The sequence below is a fragment of the Maniola hyperantus genome, chromosome 18 (genome assembly GCF_902806685.2).
Source record: "Maniola hyperantus chromosome 18, iAphHyp1.2, whole genome shotgun sequence".
Lineage (NCBI taxonomy): Eukaryota > Metazoa > Arthropoda > Insecta > Lepidoptera > Nymphalidae > Maniola > Maniola hyperantus.
The window spans coordinates 5919077-5938363 of record NC_048553.1 but is presented as its reverse complement, the minus strand read 5'-3'; the positions used below and the strand labels follow the sequence as shown (position 1 = coordinate 5938363).

At 36.0% G+C, this 19287-nt stretch overlaps 1 protein-coding gene across 3 annotated transcripts in view; it reads left to right on the top strand.

The window, feature by feature from the left end:
• Positions 1-19287, top strand: part of LOC117990832 (cell adhesion molecule Dscam2-like) — a 104450-nt gene that overhangs the window by 26787 nt on the left and 58376 nt on the right. For all 3 annotated transcript variants that reach the window (XM_069504724.1, XM_069504723.1, XM_069504725.1), the window contains exons 3-4: positions 1618-1705; positions 12374-12420. In XM_069504724.1, the coding sequence (XP_069360825.1) occupies positions 1618-1705; positions 12374-12420 (135 nt within the window). The remainder of the gene's footprint in view (positions 1-1617; positions 1706-12373; positions 12421-19287) is intronic.

Here is a 19287-nt window from a genome sequence, read left to right as displayed (position 1 = left end):
ATTGGTAGATTATTATTATATAGAAAATAGAGCGGAGATGAGCCTGACAGACTGACAAGACGTCTGTAATTAGTCCACCATTTAATGTTCGGATATTAACTGCTACGTCATACGCGTCATAGTGTAGTGTATCTACACTAGTATTTTAAAATGGAAAGATTTGTATGTTTGTAACGAATTAACTTAAAAACTACTGGACCGATTTCAAAAATTCTTTCGCCATTACAAAGCTATATTATTCCCAAATGACAACCATTTTTTCAATTAGAGATCCATACGAAAATTGTAATAAGCTACCAATGCGAAGCCGGGGCGGGTCGCTAGTTATATTATAAGTGTCTAAGAGCCAGCGCGTGCCAGACCTTCGTTATTTTATAACAGCCGAAAGTTTCTCTGCGTATTGTCCTCAACACTGGGAGGAGCGTTTGTATGGATGTTTGTTTGGATCATGGTGGCTTTGGGAGACACCATTAAACTTTAAAATTTTAAGAATGTCTGGCAGGAGGTTTCCACGACGCTAGGGGCTTCTTTAGAGGACGATTCAGACAACATGTGTCATACACAACCTTAATGCATTGCATAAAGGTTGAACATGCGACCGGCCGTTTAAAAAGTCCTCTAAAGAAGCCCCTAGTTTGACTATGAATTCCGGTGTTGGTGTCTGTACATTTTGTTTTTCTTTTGGTGGGCATTTGGTGGTCATTGTACCATATAGATCGAGAAAAAAAAATTGAATACAATCGTCACCAACGTGGGTGTAGTTGTTAGTAGGTAGGTAGTACTCGTACTCGTATATGTTAGTCAGTCGTTAGAGCTGTTCGTTAGCGAAAAACATAGTACAAGAGTCGTCAGGGTATTGGATAAGCCATAAAGCCTGAAACATACACAATGCGCGACGGGTTCGTTAGAAGTTTTAGTGGAAAGAACTATAATATGGAAGCGTTCAAACCATAAAGTGTGCCTGGAGCCGTAGTCCTGCAATCACGACGTGATTGAATCAGTGACGTGCTTCATAACATTAGAATCTATGGCAAATTAGCCATTACTGTTTTGTGGTGTAGTATGGGACTGATGGCGAGTTAAGTCATACATTTTCTGTGAAGACTTTAGTGCATATTATTCTTTCATGGTGCTGGGGTGCACTGATTTTTGAGAAGTAGGTATTCATATTGGCCGACAAATACACTTTAATGCTTACCTGCAGCTTAACAAATTGTTGAAGTAAAAGCTTATTGAGGTGTGTTACGCGATTTTGGGATGGATACAAACTTCAAGGTTACCTCACCAACATACTAATGTTAGTACACGGAATGCCGATAGATGTAAAAACTAAACTAATGTTATTTTTTTTTTAAATTTACAAATGATGAAATTTAATTTTTGATACCAAATTAATTGGAAAATCCAAAAAAAACACTTTTATTTCATAGTTTTAAGTTTACACTCGTGTCGGCAGTCCCCACTATCTGGCAATATTTCACGTGTACGCGCGCGTTTGATGTGACGTCTTGCCGAGCAGCTGCGGTTGCGTGTGTTTCAGGCTCGACTCACGGAGCTTCCATCTCATGCCCACGTCAATAATTGGAGCGGTTGTTCATGTGTTTTTTGTTTCTGCAGCGGTACTCGCGTCGGGGAGGCATTGTTCGGGCTCGCAAGGCGCGCCGGACCTCCACCCCAGCCTCACACCACCACCCGACGTAAAACGGTTCGTATTTTTCATTGTTGCTTTAAAGCTTTATAGGTTTTGCTTTATTTATGCCCTTTATACCTCTCCGTGCAAGATAAATGCCCGGAAGCCGATGTTCTGTTTTTGTCACGTTTAATGGTTTACCCGTAAGCTCTTAGAGTTTATAAATAGAAACTTTTGATGTTTTATTCAATTTTAATAGACAACCTTTCCTTTTATGAAGGGTCGTTATGAAATTATCTTGTTTTTGTTAACGAGTTTATTGTTTTATTTGCTGGAGTTTTTTACGAGAAGGGGTTCCGAATTAGACTTGTAAAATCTCTTTTTCTTTCGAATTGTTTTTACTTTCTCTTATTACTTATCTCAGTATTTATTTTACTTTTACTTTTAGCTTTAAAAATACATCATGATATAAGTCCCGCAAACTGCTAATGCGCGTGGCCGCCATTTTAGTGACGTCAGCACTAAACTGAAGTTTCGAGCTGATGGTATATTTTTATTTCGGCTGAGGTCAAAATGACGTCATTTCGATATTAATTAGACATGGTTCCAGCGCAATAGCAATTTTCGGGACTTATACATGGACAAAGATCCAAATTACTTTTGCTATAACATTTGTGCTTATACTCACTAGTTATATGTTGCTCAACGGAAAAATTAATAATAAGTATATCTAATGTAAACAAACATCAAATTAATAATATCTTTGTTAAATTCATTAATAATAATAATTAATTACCACATAACTGCCCAAAGAAGGAGTGTAATGGTTTTAGGGTTCATCTACCATAACTTCTAAACGACTGATTTGGATGTAGAAGATATCGTTACAATCCTACATCATCCCGAGAGACACTAGGTATAAATTTTTAATTCAATAAAGCAGAACAGTCATGTTTTTTTAAATTTATTAACTATCAATTGTTTATGGTCTCATTGTTTAAGTATTCCTATAAAAATATAAGAAATAAGAACACGTACGTCACACATAATGCCATAGACTCGTTCTATTAAAACCTTTAACGTGCTGATAAACAAGTTTTCAGGCTTTAAAAAAGCCGACGTAGGCAAACAGTGGAAATTTAAACAAAGAACCATACCTATATAATATTTTTTATTGATAAAATAATAGTTGATTGTACATAAAATGGGGTTTATGACCGAGTTTTATGGAAGCAGAGTGTATATATCTGCTTTTCACTTCGATTGCGAGGAAATGTGTGTGTGTGTGTGTGAGAAAACAGAGTGTTTAACTCGGTCATAAAGCCCATTTAAAATCTACTAATAGTCAGAAATTAATGCAACAGTTTCATATAAATTCATTGTGAATATAAATCTTTTTTATTGAAAAATACCCACTACCGTTATACAAGCCACTCAGTCAGTTTATCGAACTAGGCACATACTGAGCACATTGGCTTGAAGCACCATATAGAAGTTTATAAGTACTCGTAGAACGGCGCGCAAACAAAGTTGGATTATGAATTGCAAACTTGTGCAACTATTGATTCTAATAACTCTGCGATCACTCTATAATACAAGTCATTTTGAAGTTATCGATATTTTTCTATTATCATTTTATGATTCCTGTTTGAATTATTGTGCTATTGGAATATTATTGAGATTGAGATAGGAACAAAGAATGCTTTTTCCATTGCAAACATAACATTACTTAGGTATACAATAAAGTTATTAAAATATCATACAAACCCATATTAATCAGTACCCTCATTATAAATGCCAAAGTGTGTTTATTTGTTAGTTTGTTGGTTTGTCGCTTTGTTGGTTTGCCCTTCAATTACGTCGCAACGGAGCAACGGTTCGACGTGATTTTTTACATGGTTATAGTTTAAGACCTGGAGAGTAACATATGCTACTTTTTATCCCGGAAAGTCAAAGAGTTTCCACGGGATTTTCAAAACCTAAATCCACGTGTACGAAGTCGCGGGTATCAGCAGTATTACCTATAAATGCAAAAGCATGTCTATCTGTTATAACTATATATAATTATATATATTATAACTTAATATTTTACATGTTATTTACATTATTTATTACTTTTATATATACTTATATACGGAAAATAAAATATCTCCCACGCGGATGTTTAAGTAAATAATAATTTTATTTCATTGAAATTCTTAATGCAAAGAAACATGTTCTATTTTACAGTATAAATAGTCAAAATTTTAAATCAATATTAATATTATAAATGCGAAAGTTTGTCTGTCTGTTACCTTTTCACGGCCATTTCAACCAATTTCGTTGGTGTTCGATATAGACTTTGCTGCGGGATTAAAAAAAACCTGAATCCATGTGTATGAAGTCGCAAGCATCATCTAGTTATTAAATGAATACAAATTCAATGTGGTACATATTTTATTGCTAAAACAATTTCTTATAATAAACCAACATAACGGAAAGTAACTACGCGTAGCGTAATGTAGCTTACATTGCGTGACCACACGAGTAGATGACGTAGCGCCTAGCGTAGCAATATGTAGCGTAGCATATTGTATGTAGCATATTGTATGTAGCATTGTAGACGTAGCAAGCGTCAGCCGAATTAAAATACGTCGTATCGTCTCGGTCGGTTCAAGTTGCGAATTTGATAAGGATAAGCACCGCCCATCGGGTTCTAAAAATAATTGGGAAAAGCGGTGAAGGCCTAGTACAGTACACGGCAGGAAATATTGTACATCGACTTTTAGAAAGAGTTTCGTAGAGCGTTGTCTCTATTGTGGAGACCGACAAAACGTCACATAGATAAGATATGAGTGAAAGAGAAACGCTCTACAAGGCCTAAATCTCATTCTAAAGCCATCCTCCTAGTCGGAGAGTCCGGGGTTCAATCCCAGGCACGCATCTCTAACTTTTCGTAGATGTACGTTTTTTAGTTTTTAGTACAAATTAGTACCTGCATGACTGTGATTTCTCCATATTGTTCTCAAAGGTGTGTCAAGTATGCCAATACGCACTAGTCAGCGTGGAAGAGTATGGCCAACCCCTTCTCATTCTGATAGAGGAGATCGTGCTCAGTAGTGAGCCGGCGATGGGTTGATGATGATAATGTTGATTGGGTTCTAGATTAATACATTTAACCCGATCTGTCGCTACATGTTATAAACTAAGCTAATTAAACACTATACAGACAAAAGTGTAAAAATACATTTTTTTCGAATAAAACATGTTATCTTAAGTGCACTTTTAACTCTCGAGGCGAATTTTATTCGCATGACTAGATGCCATAATGCTTTTAGGTCAGTTGGTTATAGTGTAGCACTCGACCTCGGGCCTGTTTTTCGAATTGCGGAAATAAAATTTGTCTATGTATGTATTGGCTAAAGAAATAGCATTCGAGGCGAAATGCCTTAGATTGGCCTAGTTTTTTAAAGTTTACACGTTTGCGCTTGACTTTATCGGACGATGTTACGACTAAAATGTTTTACACAATGTTGTTTTAAAAAAAACTGATTTTTAAACTGATTTTTTCAACCCTGATTACGACTGACATCTAATAAATGATTGGACTTGCCTTATGAGTATCGTGAAGAGATAATATTACACAACAACTATAATGAATATTTTCGATTTTATGGAATATGGGATGGAGTTTGCAATAAATATTTTATCGCAGTTTTAAACTTTTATCAGACCGCAATTTGTTCGAGCTGCGGTTTTGGTGCTTTTAATAATTTCAGCCTACGCAGTTAAAGCGGAGGGCATCGTTATTATTTTCTCATAATACGTTTCATGAACGATAAATCGTTCATAATTAAATCCTCGATGCAGAGAGTTATAGTCCTACTAGAGAGTCAGTGATGTCCCACGAAATGGGTATATTGGCATTACCCTATGTCCACTAGCCTCAGCAATAAACAAAGACCGTTACAAAACAAAGTCTGTTAACATGTTATCTAAGCCCAGTCAAAATAGACATTCAAGGTTACATTAATTCGCACAGAGCTGAAAATTTGTACGAATGTTTGGAACACCATTATAAATGAAATATCGAAAGTCCCCATCGATCTGACATTTGGAAAAAAAGTAATTCAAAGTCAAATTTCGTAAATATGGGTTTTTTGCGTTTTCAAAGTCAAACGGTAAGTTTTATCATGAAAATATGTTGAACGAAATTGTAGATCATGCAATTATTCATTAAAAAAATTACACTTGTTCTTCTAAGATTCACTGTTTCTGAGATATTACGATTCAAATAGTTAAAAAAGTCGCCGTTGTAGTATAATTTGCAAAAGTACGCCGCGTTTAAACATCACTGAAGCTATAATAAAAGTAAAAGTATTTTCATATAGGTCTGTTTATTTAGTACTGACAAACATAACAATTTATGAGAATATAAATAACCACACTTAATATTATAAAGGCGAAAGTTTGTGTGCATGTGTATGTGAAACTTTTATTTATTTACATTAATTTGACTTGAAATACTATTGATAATAAGTACACACAATATTGTAGCCTGTAGGTACTGACTGTAAAGTAATCAAACTGCAAGAGTGTTATCAGACTATGACTAAAGTAAACATTGTTCAACTGATGATAGTTTGCACTTCGGGAATTAATATTGAAAATTTCATCCATAAAATTGTAGCAATCGAATATGTTATTGTTAAACATTTTAGATAATAATGAAGTATTGTCTGTGTTACGAAACTGAGATTTGTGGCTGGATGCACGTAGTAATTAGTGCGTTTTTCTATATTCAATTTAATTCAACTATTAGGTTAAGTCAAGGTGGTGCAATATATATCTATTATATATATTCTACATATAAAATCCAAAGACTATAATAATTTATGCGATATATTATTTAGCGAAATAAATGTTAGAATCTGTAATTGAATTTTATTCTACATTTATTAATTAAAATATATTACTCTAGCTTACAATATATTACTCTGATAACACGAATTTCAGAGCCCTATTAAGAAATCCTTTCATAGCGCATGTCTACGTCATATTAGCTATCTACATGCCAAATTTCAGCCCGATCCGTCCAGCAGTTTGAGCTTTGCGTTGAAAGATCAGTCAGTCAGTCCACCTTTTCGTTTTACATATTAGTGTATTTTATTATCATTAATAGTAGTTACCGACAGAACGAAACTATTATGTTATGTGCTAACCTTATAATATCTGTAAATGCGATTGATTATATACAATTTTGCTCATTTGGCTATATTAATGAGCTATTGTCGTAATTCAAATATCGGTAAATCGTTTCAGTCGATGTTTGGTTTATAAATGTTAGAATGTTTCTAAAAGCCAATTTGATTTAATTATTTGTTTTCAAATAAAGCGTGTGTATTATGTATCTGTTCAATTTGACTAATAGACTTACCATATTTAACCTTCACTTAAAATGCTGTAATTTTGCTTGTTTGGTTTATGATATCTCACCTATTGTTGTAATTCAAATACTTATGCGTAAAACATATCTCCATTACACGAGAGGTACGTTTTGGATTGGCTGTTATGTAAATATATAAACAATGGAGTTTATTTGCAAGCGTATAAATAATCCGTGACAAAGCTAAAAAAGAATTAAATATATTATTATAGGTAGGCGAGACGTTTCGTAATAAATCGGAATAAGTTGCTGCGTGCCCATCCATCATAGAAAACAGCGAGAGAGAGAATAAATATAATAATACTCATACTTGCAGTATTCATACATTATCAAAGTAGACATGAAAATTTATAGTACGCGACAGGTTGACATGGCAATCGGGGAGACAACAACACTCGCACAGCCCCCGCGCTAACCCGGTGCGGACGAACGCGGGTGACGGTGTGCGGGGTGTCTCCCCGCCTCATACCCTGAATGCCATCTCTACCTGTCGGCGTCGCGGACTACCTACGTATTAAGTAATAAGCCAAGAGGTTAGGACTGCCACCTCCTAATCGGAGATTGGGGGTTCGATCCTGGGCACGCACCTCTAAGTTTCCGGAGCTATGTGCGTTTAAAGTAATTAAATATCACTTGTTTTTACGGTGAAGCAAAACATTGTGAGGAAAGCTGCACACCTGAGAGTTCTCCATAATGTTCTTAAAGATATGTGAAGTCTGCCAATCCGCACTTGGCCAGCGTGGTAGACTATGGCCAAACCCCTTCTGACTCTGAGGGGAGACCCGTGCTTTGTAGTGAGCCGGCGATGGGATGCTCATGATGATGATGATGACGTGTTAAGTAAGTATACAACCGAAAGCTAAAATTCAAAAGCTCTCTGTGCAAGCACTCTACCTAACTTAGGCTTCATTTAGGATAAAGCAAAATAGTGCGACATTGCGGCATGCCATAGGGCTATATAATACAATAATTTAAAACGAACCCCGAATCCTTACAAGTATGTATGTCATACCGTAAAATTAGATATTCTGCAGCACGATTTCATCATCATCAGCAGCAGCAAAGCACTACAGCCCTGGGTGGGCCTTGGCTTGGTCAGGCGAAATCCGCCATTGGAGCCGGTCAGATGCAGCTTCTTTCCAGCTCCGAACCCCCCGAACCCTCATATCCTTCTCCACTCCATCAACCCACAAGACTTCTACTGCCCTCTGGTTTACTGTCCAACAACTTTTTCAGGGCTCGTGTGTTGTCCATGCGTTGCACATGTCCTGCCCATCGCATTCTCGAAGTCTTATGGTTTTGACAACATTCTGTTCCTTAACCTTAACCTGTTTCATGTTGTCATGAAATAGACTGCCATATGCTGATAAGGCCGAAAAATTAATGTTTGCATTTATAGCATGCTGCATTGTCGCATGTTGTTACTTCAGTGTAAAACAGCCTTTAGGCTAATACATTATGGTGCCAGTTCGGGTGCACACAAATCACTTAACTAAACGTATATACCTATACGCGAACAAAATCGAGTTTAAATATGTGCAAAATCTGAAACAGGTCTAAAAGAGATTAATCTTCTTTAATCTAAAACACAAAAAATGTTTCTACCTGTGTTCGTTATAGATTTTGAACCAACCGATGTGCCCCCAAACCGGTTTCATTAGAAAGGCAATAACGAGATGATGGTTTTTAGTGTTTTTAAATATTTTTAGCGTAGTAGCACACGCCGGGTTACTGCTAGTTTTTCATTCATAATCGAGTTTCTATTAAATCTTTAAAAAGCTACAGAGAGTTGACATTTGATAAACGAGGTGACGCTAACTATTAGATTATCCGGGGTATTCCCATCCCCTTCATCGATCATAGTGTCGCACCCTGACACTTCGACTTGTGGTTGTACATGCTTACAATACTTGGCAACTGTCGTAAGCGAAATTGAAAATAAGATGGATTGTTTCTGTTCAAAAGGTAAAGGGTTCAACTGAGTTCTATAGTTCGCGACAGGTCGAGAGGGTGTGAGGCGGAGGGACGCCCCGCACTCCCGCACGTCACCCGCGCTATCCCGCACCGGATTAGTGCGGGGGCTGTGCGGGTGTACGCGGCGTCCTCACCCCGATTACCATCTCGACCTGTCGCGTACTATACGTATCTAAAGTTTAAAATATAATAATAATAGCTGCCCTGGCGAACTTCGTTCCGCCTAACAGTCGATTCAAATTTTTTAAATTTTTCTCTCTGTAAGAACCATCCTCGTACTTCAAGGAATATTATAAAAAAAGAATTAGCGAAATCGGTTAAGCTGTTCTCGAGATTTGCGATGACCAACACATTCAGTGATTCATTTTTATATTATAGAGATAATACTTACCTCCAATATCAATAGATATGTCCTTTGCACCATTTTGGTTGCATGGAAGAGATCGCTAGGTATAGTGATAAGGCCGCCAAATTGTATCTGCCTATATGTTTGTTTTGCTTTGTATCTATGTGTTTTTCTGTAATACAATTGGAGATTGAAGCCTAAATAAAACGCACCCTAAGTTCCATTAAACTGTGTAAATAAACTTAATAATGTAAATAACTCGTATTTATATACCTTATTCTATTTGTTTTTAGGTCGCGACTGAGCAAAATGGAATTCGTACAATGTAGGGACATTTGTGCTGGCCAAACTGTTTCATTTAGTCTTTGAGAGTTTACGGCATTCACAGGATTTGGAGATGTTTAGTAAATATTACTTACTTAATTAAATTTCAGAATTCAGAAATGTCAGAAATAGAATTTAAAACTATCAGTAACTTTACCTATTATTATTTTTTAATTCACCCTCAAAATCATTCATAATGTACAAAAGTACATTATGAATGATTATGAAATATACATATACAAGAATATGGGGAAAATAATGTAGACCGTACTTATAAATTAAAAAATTACTACATATACATAATATTATAATTTATAAATTCCAGTCCCCACCACGTGAAGAATCTTACTTATCTTATCTTAGGAAACTTAGAAACTGCTGTACGGATTTTCATTCAGTTTTCATGAATTGAAAGAAGAATTATTATCTAAAAACGTTATATTATAAAAAAACCGTTAGATTTATAAACATTTTGCGAAAATACGCTACCGATATGATGATAGTTGTGAATTAAGTCGGAAAAACCCCCGTCGGAGAGTTTTTATCAGCTGTTCATACAACAAAATTTTATCTAAGATATAGATATAGATCTTATAGCATTAGATATAAGAACCGTACTTTCACTGTAAACGAGGTTGAAGAGCATTTTAATAGTACTCAGGACAACAATGTCTTTTTACACTGCGAGTTCATCGACGCCGAAGTGATGGGACGAGTGTGTGCTCATATTGTCTGCTAGTGACAATCTATTGTGTCACAAGTGTCCTCCAAAACCATCTCAATATAGGACCTTGTTATATGATACAGCGTAGCAGAAACCTACTTGAGGCATGTAACTGACGCTGGGTAGTATGAATTTTTTGGGCAAAACGCTCTCGATGACCGCTCAAGTAGCTACGGCCCTTTAGGCAAAAGGTTTTATGGTTTTTGTTAGTTGGGGTTATTTAGGGAAACACGATTTACTTTTGCTAAAATCCCGTAAAGATAGCATCTGTATATTAATTTAATTTAATTTAAAACAACTTTATTGTTAACAAAATTACAGCGAGTAAGAATACAGGATATACTTAAAAAAACAAAGGGCGACCTTATCACTAAAGTGATCTATTCCAGGCTACCCATACTATATAATTATATTAGTTTTCAAAGGAGATTTTCGTATTGACTAAGCTGGTTGTACTTCTACCGTTATTTATGCTCGTAACTGACCGGCTGCGATAGGTAAGAATTCCACTTATTTCATCTACTTTTGAATGCTTTTAAAAATTTCTTGAAATACTTATTCATTTGAAGAAATACGATTATATTTTTAATGTGGCTAAGTGATAGCTTTGTACCTAAGTGGTAATAGCCTAGTTGTTAAAACGTCGGCCTGCTATTCTGGTGGGTCCAGGTTTCAATCACTGATACCTGCAAGTCTCTAACTTTTCGGAGCTATATGTGCGCTCCAAGCAATTAAAATATTAAAATATATAAATTAAGTTATTTAAGTAACATCGTGACTCGTGAGGAAATATGCATGCCTGAGTGTTTTCCATAATGTCCTAAAATATCTGTGAAGTTTGCCAATCCACACTTGGCCAGCGTGGTAGACTAAGTATGGCCTAACCGGTTCTTAATGGAGATTCGTGCTTTGTAGTGGGCTGGTGATGGTGGTAGTTTAAGTACATACCTATATTATTTTGGTACCTAAATAGTTTTTGCGTATTAAATTCCAAGTAAGTTAAACTGTGTCAATCCTATTAATTAATATACGACACCGTCTCTTAAAAATGTAGGAGCACAATTGGACTTGCTAGTGGCAAAAATGTTGAATTCAACGTAGATTTAAAACTGGATTCTTGCCTAAAGCCTAATTGAGTACATACAAAAATATGTGTCACGTCGCTCTTGTCATATTGTGAACACTGCGGTGCGCTCTCGTATGAAGCCTGCAAAAAGTTATAAATATTTTTCATGACTAAATTTTTGTAAAATATAAAACTAGTTTTTAAAAATGAGTAAGATATACAAGTTCTATATAAATAGATAGATAGGATCCACACACCAAAGCATAAACTTACCTTCAAAGCTTTCAATATGCCTTGACATCGGCAAGAGGCTGCTAGGCGCTAGACTGCAGAAACCTAAAAAATAGGGATGATGACTACTAGTCAAATCAGCGATATTTATCAAAGGCCAAAACGCTTGCTGTAGAGCGGAGCGAGACCAATATTATTAATCTATGCGCTTGCTTTATCTTGTATGAAATACATAGATGTGACGTCATAAATGTTTGACGCCATTTGACGTACTTTTTTAGTTTAATCTATAATAATTTAAAATGGTTTTGGAATTATGGAAGACCTTCTATTTAATAGTTCCTGTGTATTAATTTATTTTTGACATAGTCATCGCCCAATTATCACGTTCTGAGAGGAGACCAGTTCTCAGTAGTGAGCCGGGCGATGGGTTTATCATGATGACTTGACAATACCTTTCAGGACTTGATTACTCGTGCTATATAAAGACAGAATACTAACAACACTTAAACCAATTTAAATAAATTAAATTAAATTAAATTGTTTATTTGCAAAATTTGTGTTGCTTTTTAAAACAAGCTTTCGAATTGTTATAATCTGGCGTAGAAACAATAAAATATAACTCTCGTATAAACGTTATATTTTTTTTTCAGATGCGCGGAACTTCTCACAGAGCTACAATACAAGAACGATACGACAAGTAAGTTTATTATTTTCATACTTACTAACTTTTCCATCAGTATAGATAGACGACATCAAACGAGTTGCAGAGAGGGGGGAAGGGAGTTGCTGGATTCGGCGGTGCAAGACCGTGGCGTGTAGAAGTACCTAGAAGAGATTTAGAGATCTATGCCCAGCGTTGGTTGTATATCGGTTGACGATGATGATGATACTCGCATTTAAAGAGATTGATGGAGTTCATTGGCTTATTTTTAAATCAAATCTAAAAAACCGAAAGTGCAACATCACAGGTTTATGGGAACATTTTTTTTAAGTTGAATAAACCCACAATGAGTCACCCTTATTTTGACGACAGTAATTTCAATCTATTCCAAGAGTTTGAGGCTTGAGCATACAAATCATCGTCACAGAGAGACTACTTAAACGGATTACTCATACAATTAATCAAAACTGAAGAGGGTTCCAAGAGATCTCTATTAAAATCCCTAATCTATTTAAGCCAGATATCGACGGTCGGCAAAATTATGATTCTATATGCCCTCCTCTCTGTCACGAAGTCCAATTTAGATGCTTCAGCGCAACCCTTTTCACCTGTGACAGGTACATGGCGTATCTAATGGTTTCCCTGACATTTTTTTGTATTGAACCAAAGAGAGATACTTATCATGATACCTTAAGGTGAGCTCATATTGTGTAACTTGTAATAAAAAATTGTTGCATAACACGCCTACATTGTTAACATTAATAACTGTTAACGTAATATGCATCCATACTCCTAAAACATGTCAAATTATACATGTTTAGTTCATAACTACTCTATTTATAGGTATACATATTAAATAGTTAACTTATAATACTTTATTAACATTTCTAACTTTAAACAAACTGACTTCCTATTTTGTCCGTTTTGATAACATAATAATATGTAATTGAAGAATTTAAACATATAAATAATCAAGGAATCTGTCCCAGCTGATTGTCCGAACAATTAATCAAAACTGAAGAGGGTTCCAAGAGATCTTAATTAAAATTCCTAATCCATTTAAGCGAGATATCGATGAATTGGAAAATTATAATAGCCCCCGTCATATCTGTCACGAAGTTCAATTAAGGTTCTTCGAGCACCCTGACAGCTGTGACTGCTGTCTCCGTATCTTATGCTGTCTGTGACCATTTTGACTTGAGAGCTCGTAGAAAAAGTTCAGGGTCAGTTTTATGATGGTTCTTCTGCATTGCCGTGGTGGCTTTGCAATTCTTGAATAATAGCTAAAACTGGCACTGCTATTTCGAGTCACCTTAATTAATATTGTTTTCCAGCATTTTCCCTAAAACTTGTAACTTTCTTGTCACCTGGGTCCTGCCTTTTTTCAACGAATTGCCTGTTAAGGTATAATTCCGAACCACGCTGCACGCAGCAGTGCTGCCGCAACAGTGCTGTCACCGGCTGTCATAGCGCTGTCGTGGCACTACTGGTCCCCATACAATCTCTATAAGCTTATATGACATTACATTCCGAGCTAGGCAGCAATGTTCCGCTCATGTTCCGCTACATTGCTGCCGCGATTAATTTATAAAATAATTCATAATATTCAGTTCGAAATTTGAAAAGGAAAACAAAAAGTTAGCAGTCAGTTGGTATTTATAATGATTTAAATAAAAAACCAATAATTAAATGCCATTACGACGTAGGCATCCGCTAAAAAAGGAATTTTGAAAATTCAACCCCTAAGGGTTTAAAATTGGCGCATACCACGCGAACGAAGTCGCGAGCATAAGCATAACATAAATAATATTTTTGAAATCATCAATGAAAATTGTTTATTAACATTCCAAATAGCTGATTTCCATTTTGGAATTTATATAAGGACAGAAAATCATTACACAAATTAACGATCGAAACTTTAAAACCATTATTTATTTCTACGGGACGGTTGCAAACAAAATGAGTAATCAGTTTTTAACGCCGCAAAGGATAAATTCCAGAAGGATTTTATTCATTTCGATTTCAATTAAATTTCGTTCAAATTGAATCGTAGCGGATCGTAGCGCTTTCCGCCAAGTGTTTGACAAATAGTCTGCTTCAATTTATACCCTCACATAATGAGATACGTACGCGGATACGAGAATAAAAAGCCCTTTAATTTTCATTCCACTGCGTAATGTTGTTATCGAATAACGCCACAATGTAATCATTAAACGAGAAACTGTGTTGCGAGTTTTCCGGTCATAATTTCGATCTGCAATCTAGGGTTGTTTATATTAAACCAGTAGCGTAGAAATGGGCTGTTTTATGAAACAATATATTATACATGTTGGTACTTTGGAAATTACTTTAGTATTTAATTTGAAAATCTTCATTTGTATTTGTTATAGGTACTTATAGACATTATATCCTTATGTAATACAGGTTATACACAGTTACATGCCTTTTATCTCTATCTAAAATGTTCCTGGAAAGCCCATTAGTGTTTTTGGTTTTTGATACCCAATATTATTTTTCGGATGACTTATATCACTATAGGTACTTATCTACGGAAAATTCGTCTGTGTGTAGGGTTTGATAAAAGTAGGTAGGTACCTACTTATAACTTGCAAATCTCTAACGCGATATTTCATCGTATAAAGCAATTATCGCGAATACGATGTGGCACTCGCTTCGAAAATTTACATTACCATGAAAATTAAAGGGCGTATTCGAAGTAAAATAAGTTAGTGACAAAACACATTTAAAGTGGATATATATTTTGTCAAACATTTCGGTGGAAAGTAGGTGTTTCGAATTGGTTTGAAAATACGAAAGGACCACTCAAATTCCATTAAAAAACCCAGTGTCGGTGCTTCCTAAATCCAGCTGGACAAAGTAGCGGGAATCATCTATTTGGTATAGAGGTAGCTTGCATTCAAGGAATTGCAACCGGGTTTAGTAAAAGTCGTCTAGTTAAAGTGATAAGTGCCTACCTATAATTACAGATCGACTTTGACGCAGATGAACGATGTACTATCTTTCCTGTGATCGACGAGCAGCCTAGCTGGTTTAAAATAAAATTTGACGATACCGACTTGGGTCAACTTTGCAACAAAAATGCTAGTACATAGCTACTTACCGCACCACCATAATTTTATCACAGCTTCTACAAAACGTATTTTAAATAAATGAGAGTATAATTTTGTTGGAACGGTTATTTGTCAAACACTTGTAGGAGTGCTCCAAATTGATTCAATTTGCGTAATTTAATTGAAACCGAAACGTATTTTACTTATTTCGTTACTGATGTTTATATTTATTTCAAATATATGTTTTTAATAACTATAAATACACACTTCAGTTTCTGTTGAACTGAAACTGAATGACTCTCTTCTACAACAATAAGATTCCGGAAAATAGTAATATGAACAGTGTGTAGGTTTAATCTGTTTACAAGGTAAACATACAGGAACGGAATAGGCCAAGTTCTCAGGAATTTTCAAATTATTCCAAATCCAAATCAAATAGGAAAATTTTGAAAAATTTATGTGCATATTTTTTTTTCAGCGGCATGAAATACCTAATAGCCCATTTTCGATGATGATTAAGTGTTTAAAGCCAAAAGTATTCAAATAGTGAGAAGTAGGAAGTAGGTAGGTAGCTGCTGTAGTTGATGTAGTTTTAAGGGTTGTTTGTTACTACGGGCAACGTAGAGTAGGTAACTAAGCGGTCAGAGGAAAAAGCCACAGCCACCTCACCTAATGAGCGTCCAGAACCAGACTAAAAATTACAAAGTATTATAGCTAAAACACCTACCTACTGCAATACAAAGATCAGAATATTTACAGTTCTCGCCATGAAAGTTCAAAATGCGCAGTTAATTGTTATACGTGGTTATCGCAGGTGCGTGCGTGAGGCAGAGCGAACCCAGGTCCCTAGCATAGATTTATAAATACTCGTCCCTAGCAAGTCCTGACGCATTGCTTTTTCAACCATTAACTTTTCCAACTTGCATATAACATGTACTCTAAAAAGTAAGAACTGTATGTAGGCGTTCACACTGCCGGGCGCACGTAGGTACCTTAAGGGGCATTTAAGGGATAGGTTAGGTAGGGATAAGAGAGTAGCAATAGGAAAATCTTTTTCCGGACAGTTGTCATATCCAGAGATCAGCTGGCCCAACAGTTGCATTTGGAATTTGTGGGTATAATATTCTAATCCGAGGTTAAAACATCGTTAGCGTGATTCAGGCTCCATAGTAAGTGATTGAAGATGCCTATGGCGCCATCTAGTCTGTTCGTTTTAATTTACTTCAACACTGGCTCGCAATGCGTGTTTCAGCCACAAAACCATAAAATGGCAACGAAGAAGACAATGCATGCATGACTCCCCAACCAGCAGGTACGATACCCCATCCACCGGGTATGACACCCCAATCACCAAACCTTACGCCAAGCAATAACATAGAGCTGATGAAACCAAGACCGATGTCAAGTTCAGGCGCAGCCTTAGCTTAGCTTGAAAAGAGCTGAAATAAATAAAATAAACGTTCGAGCATGGAGGTTCGGCCTCGAGGCCCTTACCCCAAGAGACTTCAGTATATTGAGACGACACCATAGAATGTGTAGATCCCTATAAGATACCTAGGTGTGTCTTGCAGTGGAAGTCCGTCAATTGAAGCAATTCTATGTATTTAGGTATAAGTACATTGTGAAAAGACTTTCATTAAGTCCGAATGCAGTGTTGTTCTTTTTTGTTCTAGCAAAACTTTAGTACTTTGCAGACACAATTTAAATACCTTTAGTTAAAGAGAAAATGTTTTTACTTCTCACTTCTCGAGTGTTGTAAATGTATTTTTAATGAGACATAAAATACTCGTCATTTGCATGCAAAGTTTGTCTGATGAAGTCAAAAGAAAAGTCAATGGTAGAGTATAGCTAGATCTAAATAGTAGTAAAACAAAATATAGTAGTAAGTATTACATTTCGTGATAAAAAAAAGTAAAAAGAGATTATATTGTTTTTTTTACTAGAACCTATTAGGGTGGTAGGAATGCTCCCCTAAACAAACAAGATACCGGGTTAGAAATAGTTCTAAACAAGATCGCACAAGGGCAACATAAGCTTCAAGTACCACAGAGCGAAAAGAGTTGCACTTTTCTAAAGGTATTTAAAAATGCGAGTGACGTCGGCAGCATTTATTCGATGCGCCCTAATCTTGCTGCTGATTTCGTTCTTATTGCTAAAGAATTCGTGTGCGACTCTTGAGCTTCTTACCGTCTAGCGGGTTGTTTCGTAGTAAACCACCACCTTAAATTGATCCGGATTCCAGATGTATTCTGATCGGAAACTTCGGTAGCGGCAGCTTGCTTAAATAATTTATCATTCCGGTACGTTATCGCATAGGCTAAAATCTGCAGGACTAGGCAATTGCCATCACGAAAGTATTTGAAGCTGTTTTCTGATTTGTCAATAATATTATGATAATCCGCAAGATTATAACGGCTATATTAGCATTAATCTAGCATCCAAAGAAAACTTCTACTGTTATGTAATTAGTGGAAAGGGTCTCAACCCTCAGGCAATGAGGAACTCGACACAGAGATAGATAGAAAGAGAGGGAAAGCCAGCAATTTAACAAAACAAATAAAACAGACGCGCGGACGAAAAAAATCCTTTCTTAGCGGATGTCTACGTCATGGTAGCTATCTGCATGCCGAATTTCAGCCCGATTCGTCCAGTAGATTGAGCTGTATGTTGATAGATCAGTCAGTTTATATATGTAGATATTAAGTAGTATGAATTTTCTGTGTTATCTGTCAAAGAAAATATATGTAGGAAAATCAGTATAGAGTCGTGTGTTGTAGAGATCATTGGTACATGTTAAAAATTGCAAAAGCAATCCCCGTCCATCTCGTTGCGTATCTCATCTCGTGACAGCGAGCAGCTGTGCTAACCAGCAATTAAATGTCATCCAGGCTTAGCGTGTCGTCATATACAGAGCCAGACCAGTAAGTTATGCAATCCAAATAGTTCTTATTATTTGAGCAGTAAAGATGACAATGCGTTAAATCTGCTGCTTGCATCCATCCAAGCTTGAACATACAGTGAGATCTTGACATGTTGCTGTTGATAGCAGTAGCAGAGAGGAAAAAGCATAGAGCTTTTATCGATCTCTTAACAACGAACGTTTATATAAAGTAGGTACTTTGTAATAATTGTAATATAGTGAGCATGCACCTTCCACGGCTACTTAATGTGATTCATAGCTCTGGTGCCTACTATGACATAAATAACGGGCATCTGCTAGTATAAAATATGTATATGAAACTAGCTGCCCCGGCGAACTTCGTACCGCCTAACAGTCGATTATTTTTAAATTTTTCTCTCCGTAAGAACCATCCCCGTACTTCAAGGAATATTATGAAAAAAGAATTAGCGAAATCCACTCAACTGTTATCGAGATTTGCGATCAGCAACACATTCAGTGATTCATTTTTATATATAGAGATTATTATGTATCTTAAGGGAAAAACAGGCTTGTCGCTTAAAATCACTTTTATTATTTACACTTATACGTATCTATACCTACTAATAGAGGTATAGATAGGTACGTATATGTGAAAGCGTGCATCTGTGTTTTTGTTACCTTTCACGGCTCATTAACCGACTTCATTTTAGTACAGAGATAGCTTGTATCCAAGTAGGCTAAGCTACTTTTTATGTAGGAAAATCAAAGAGCCGCCACGGGATTTTTGAAAATCAAAATCTACACGAAGAAGTAAAACGATAAGAGTCACTTTTGATAACGTACCGCAAAACAAACTTTGTTTGTAATGTAAGGGTGGTAAATTGGGCGGAATAGAAATATACCCGGATACGGAATAATCTACCACCTTACAAAGATTAGAGGAAAAAAAAA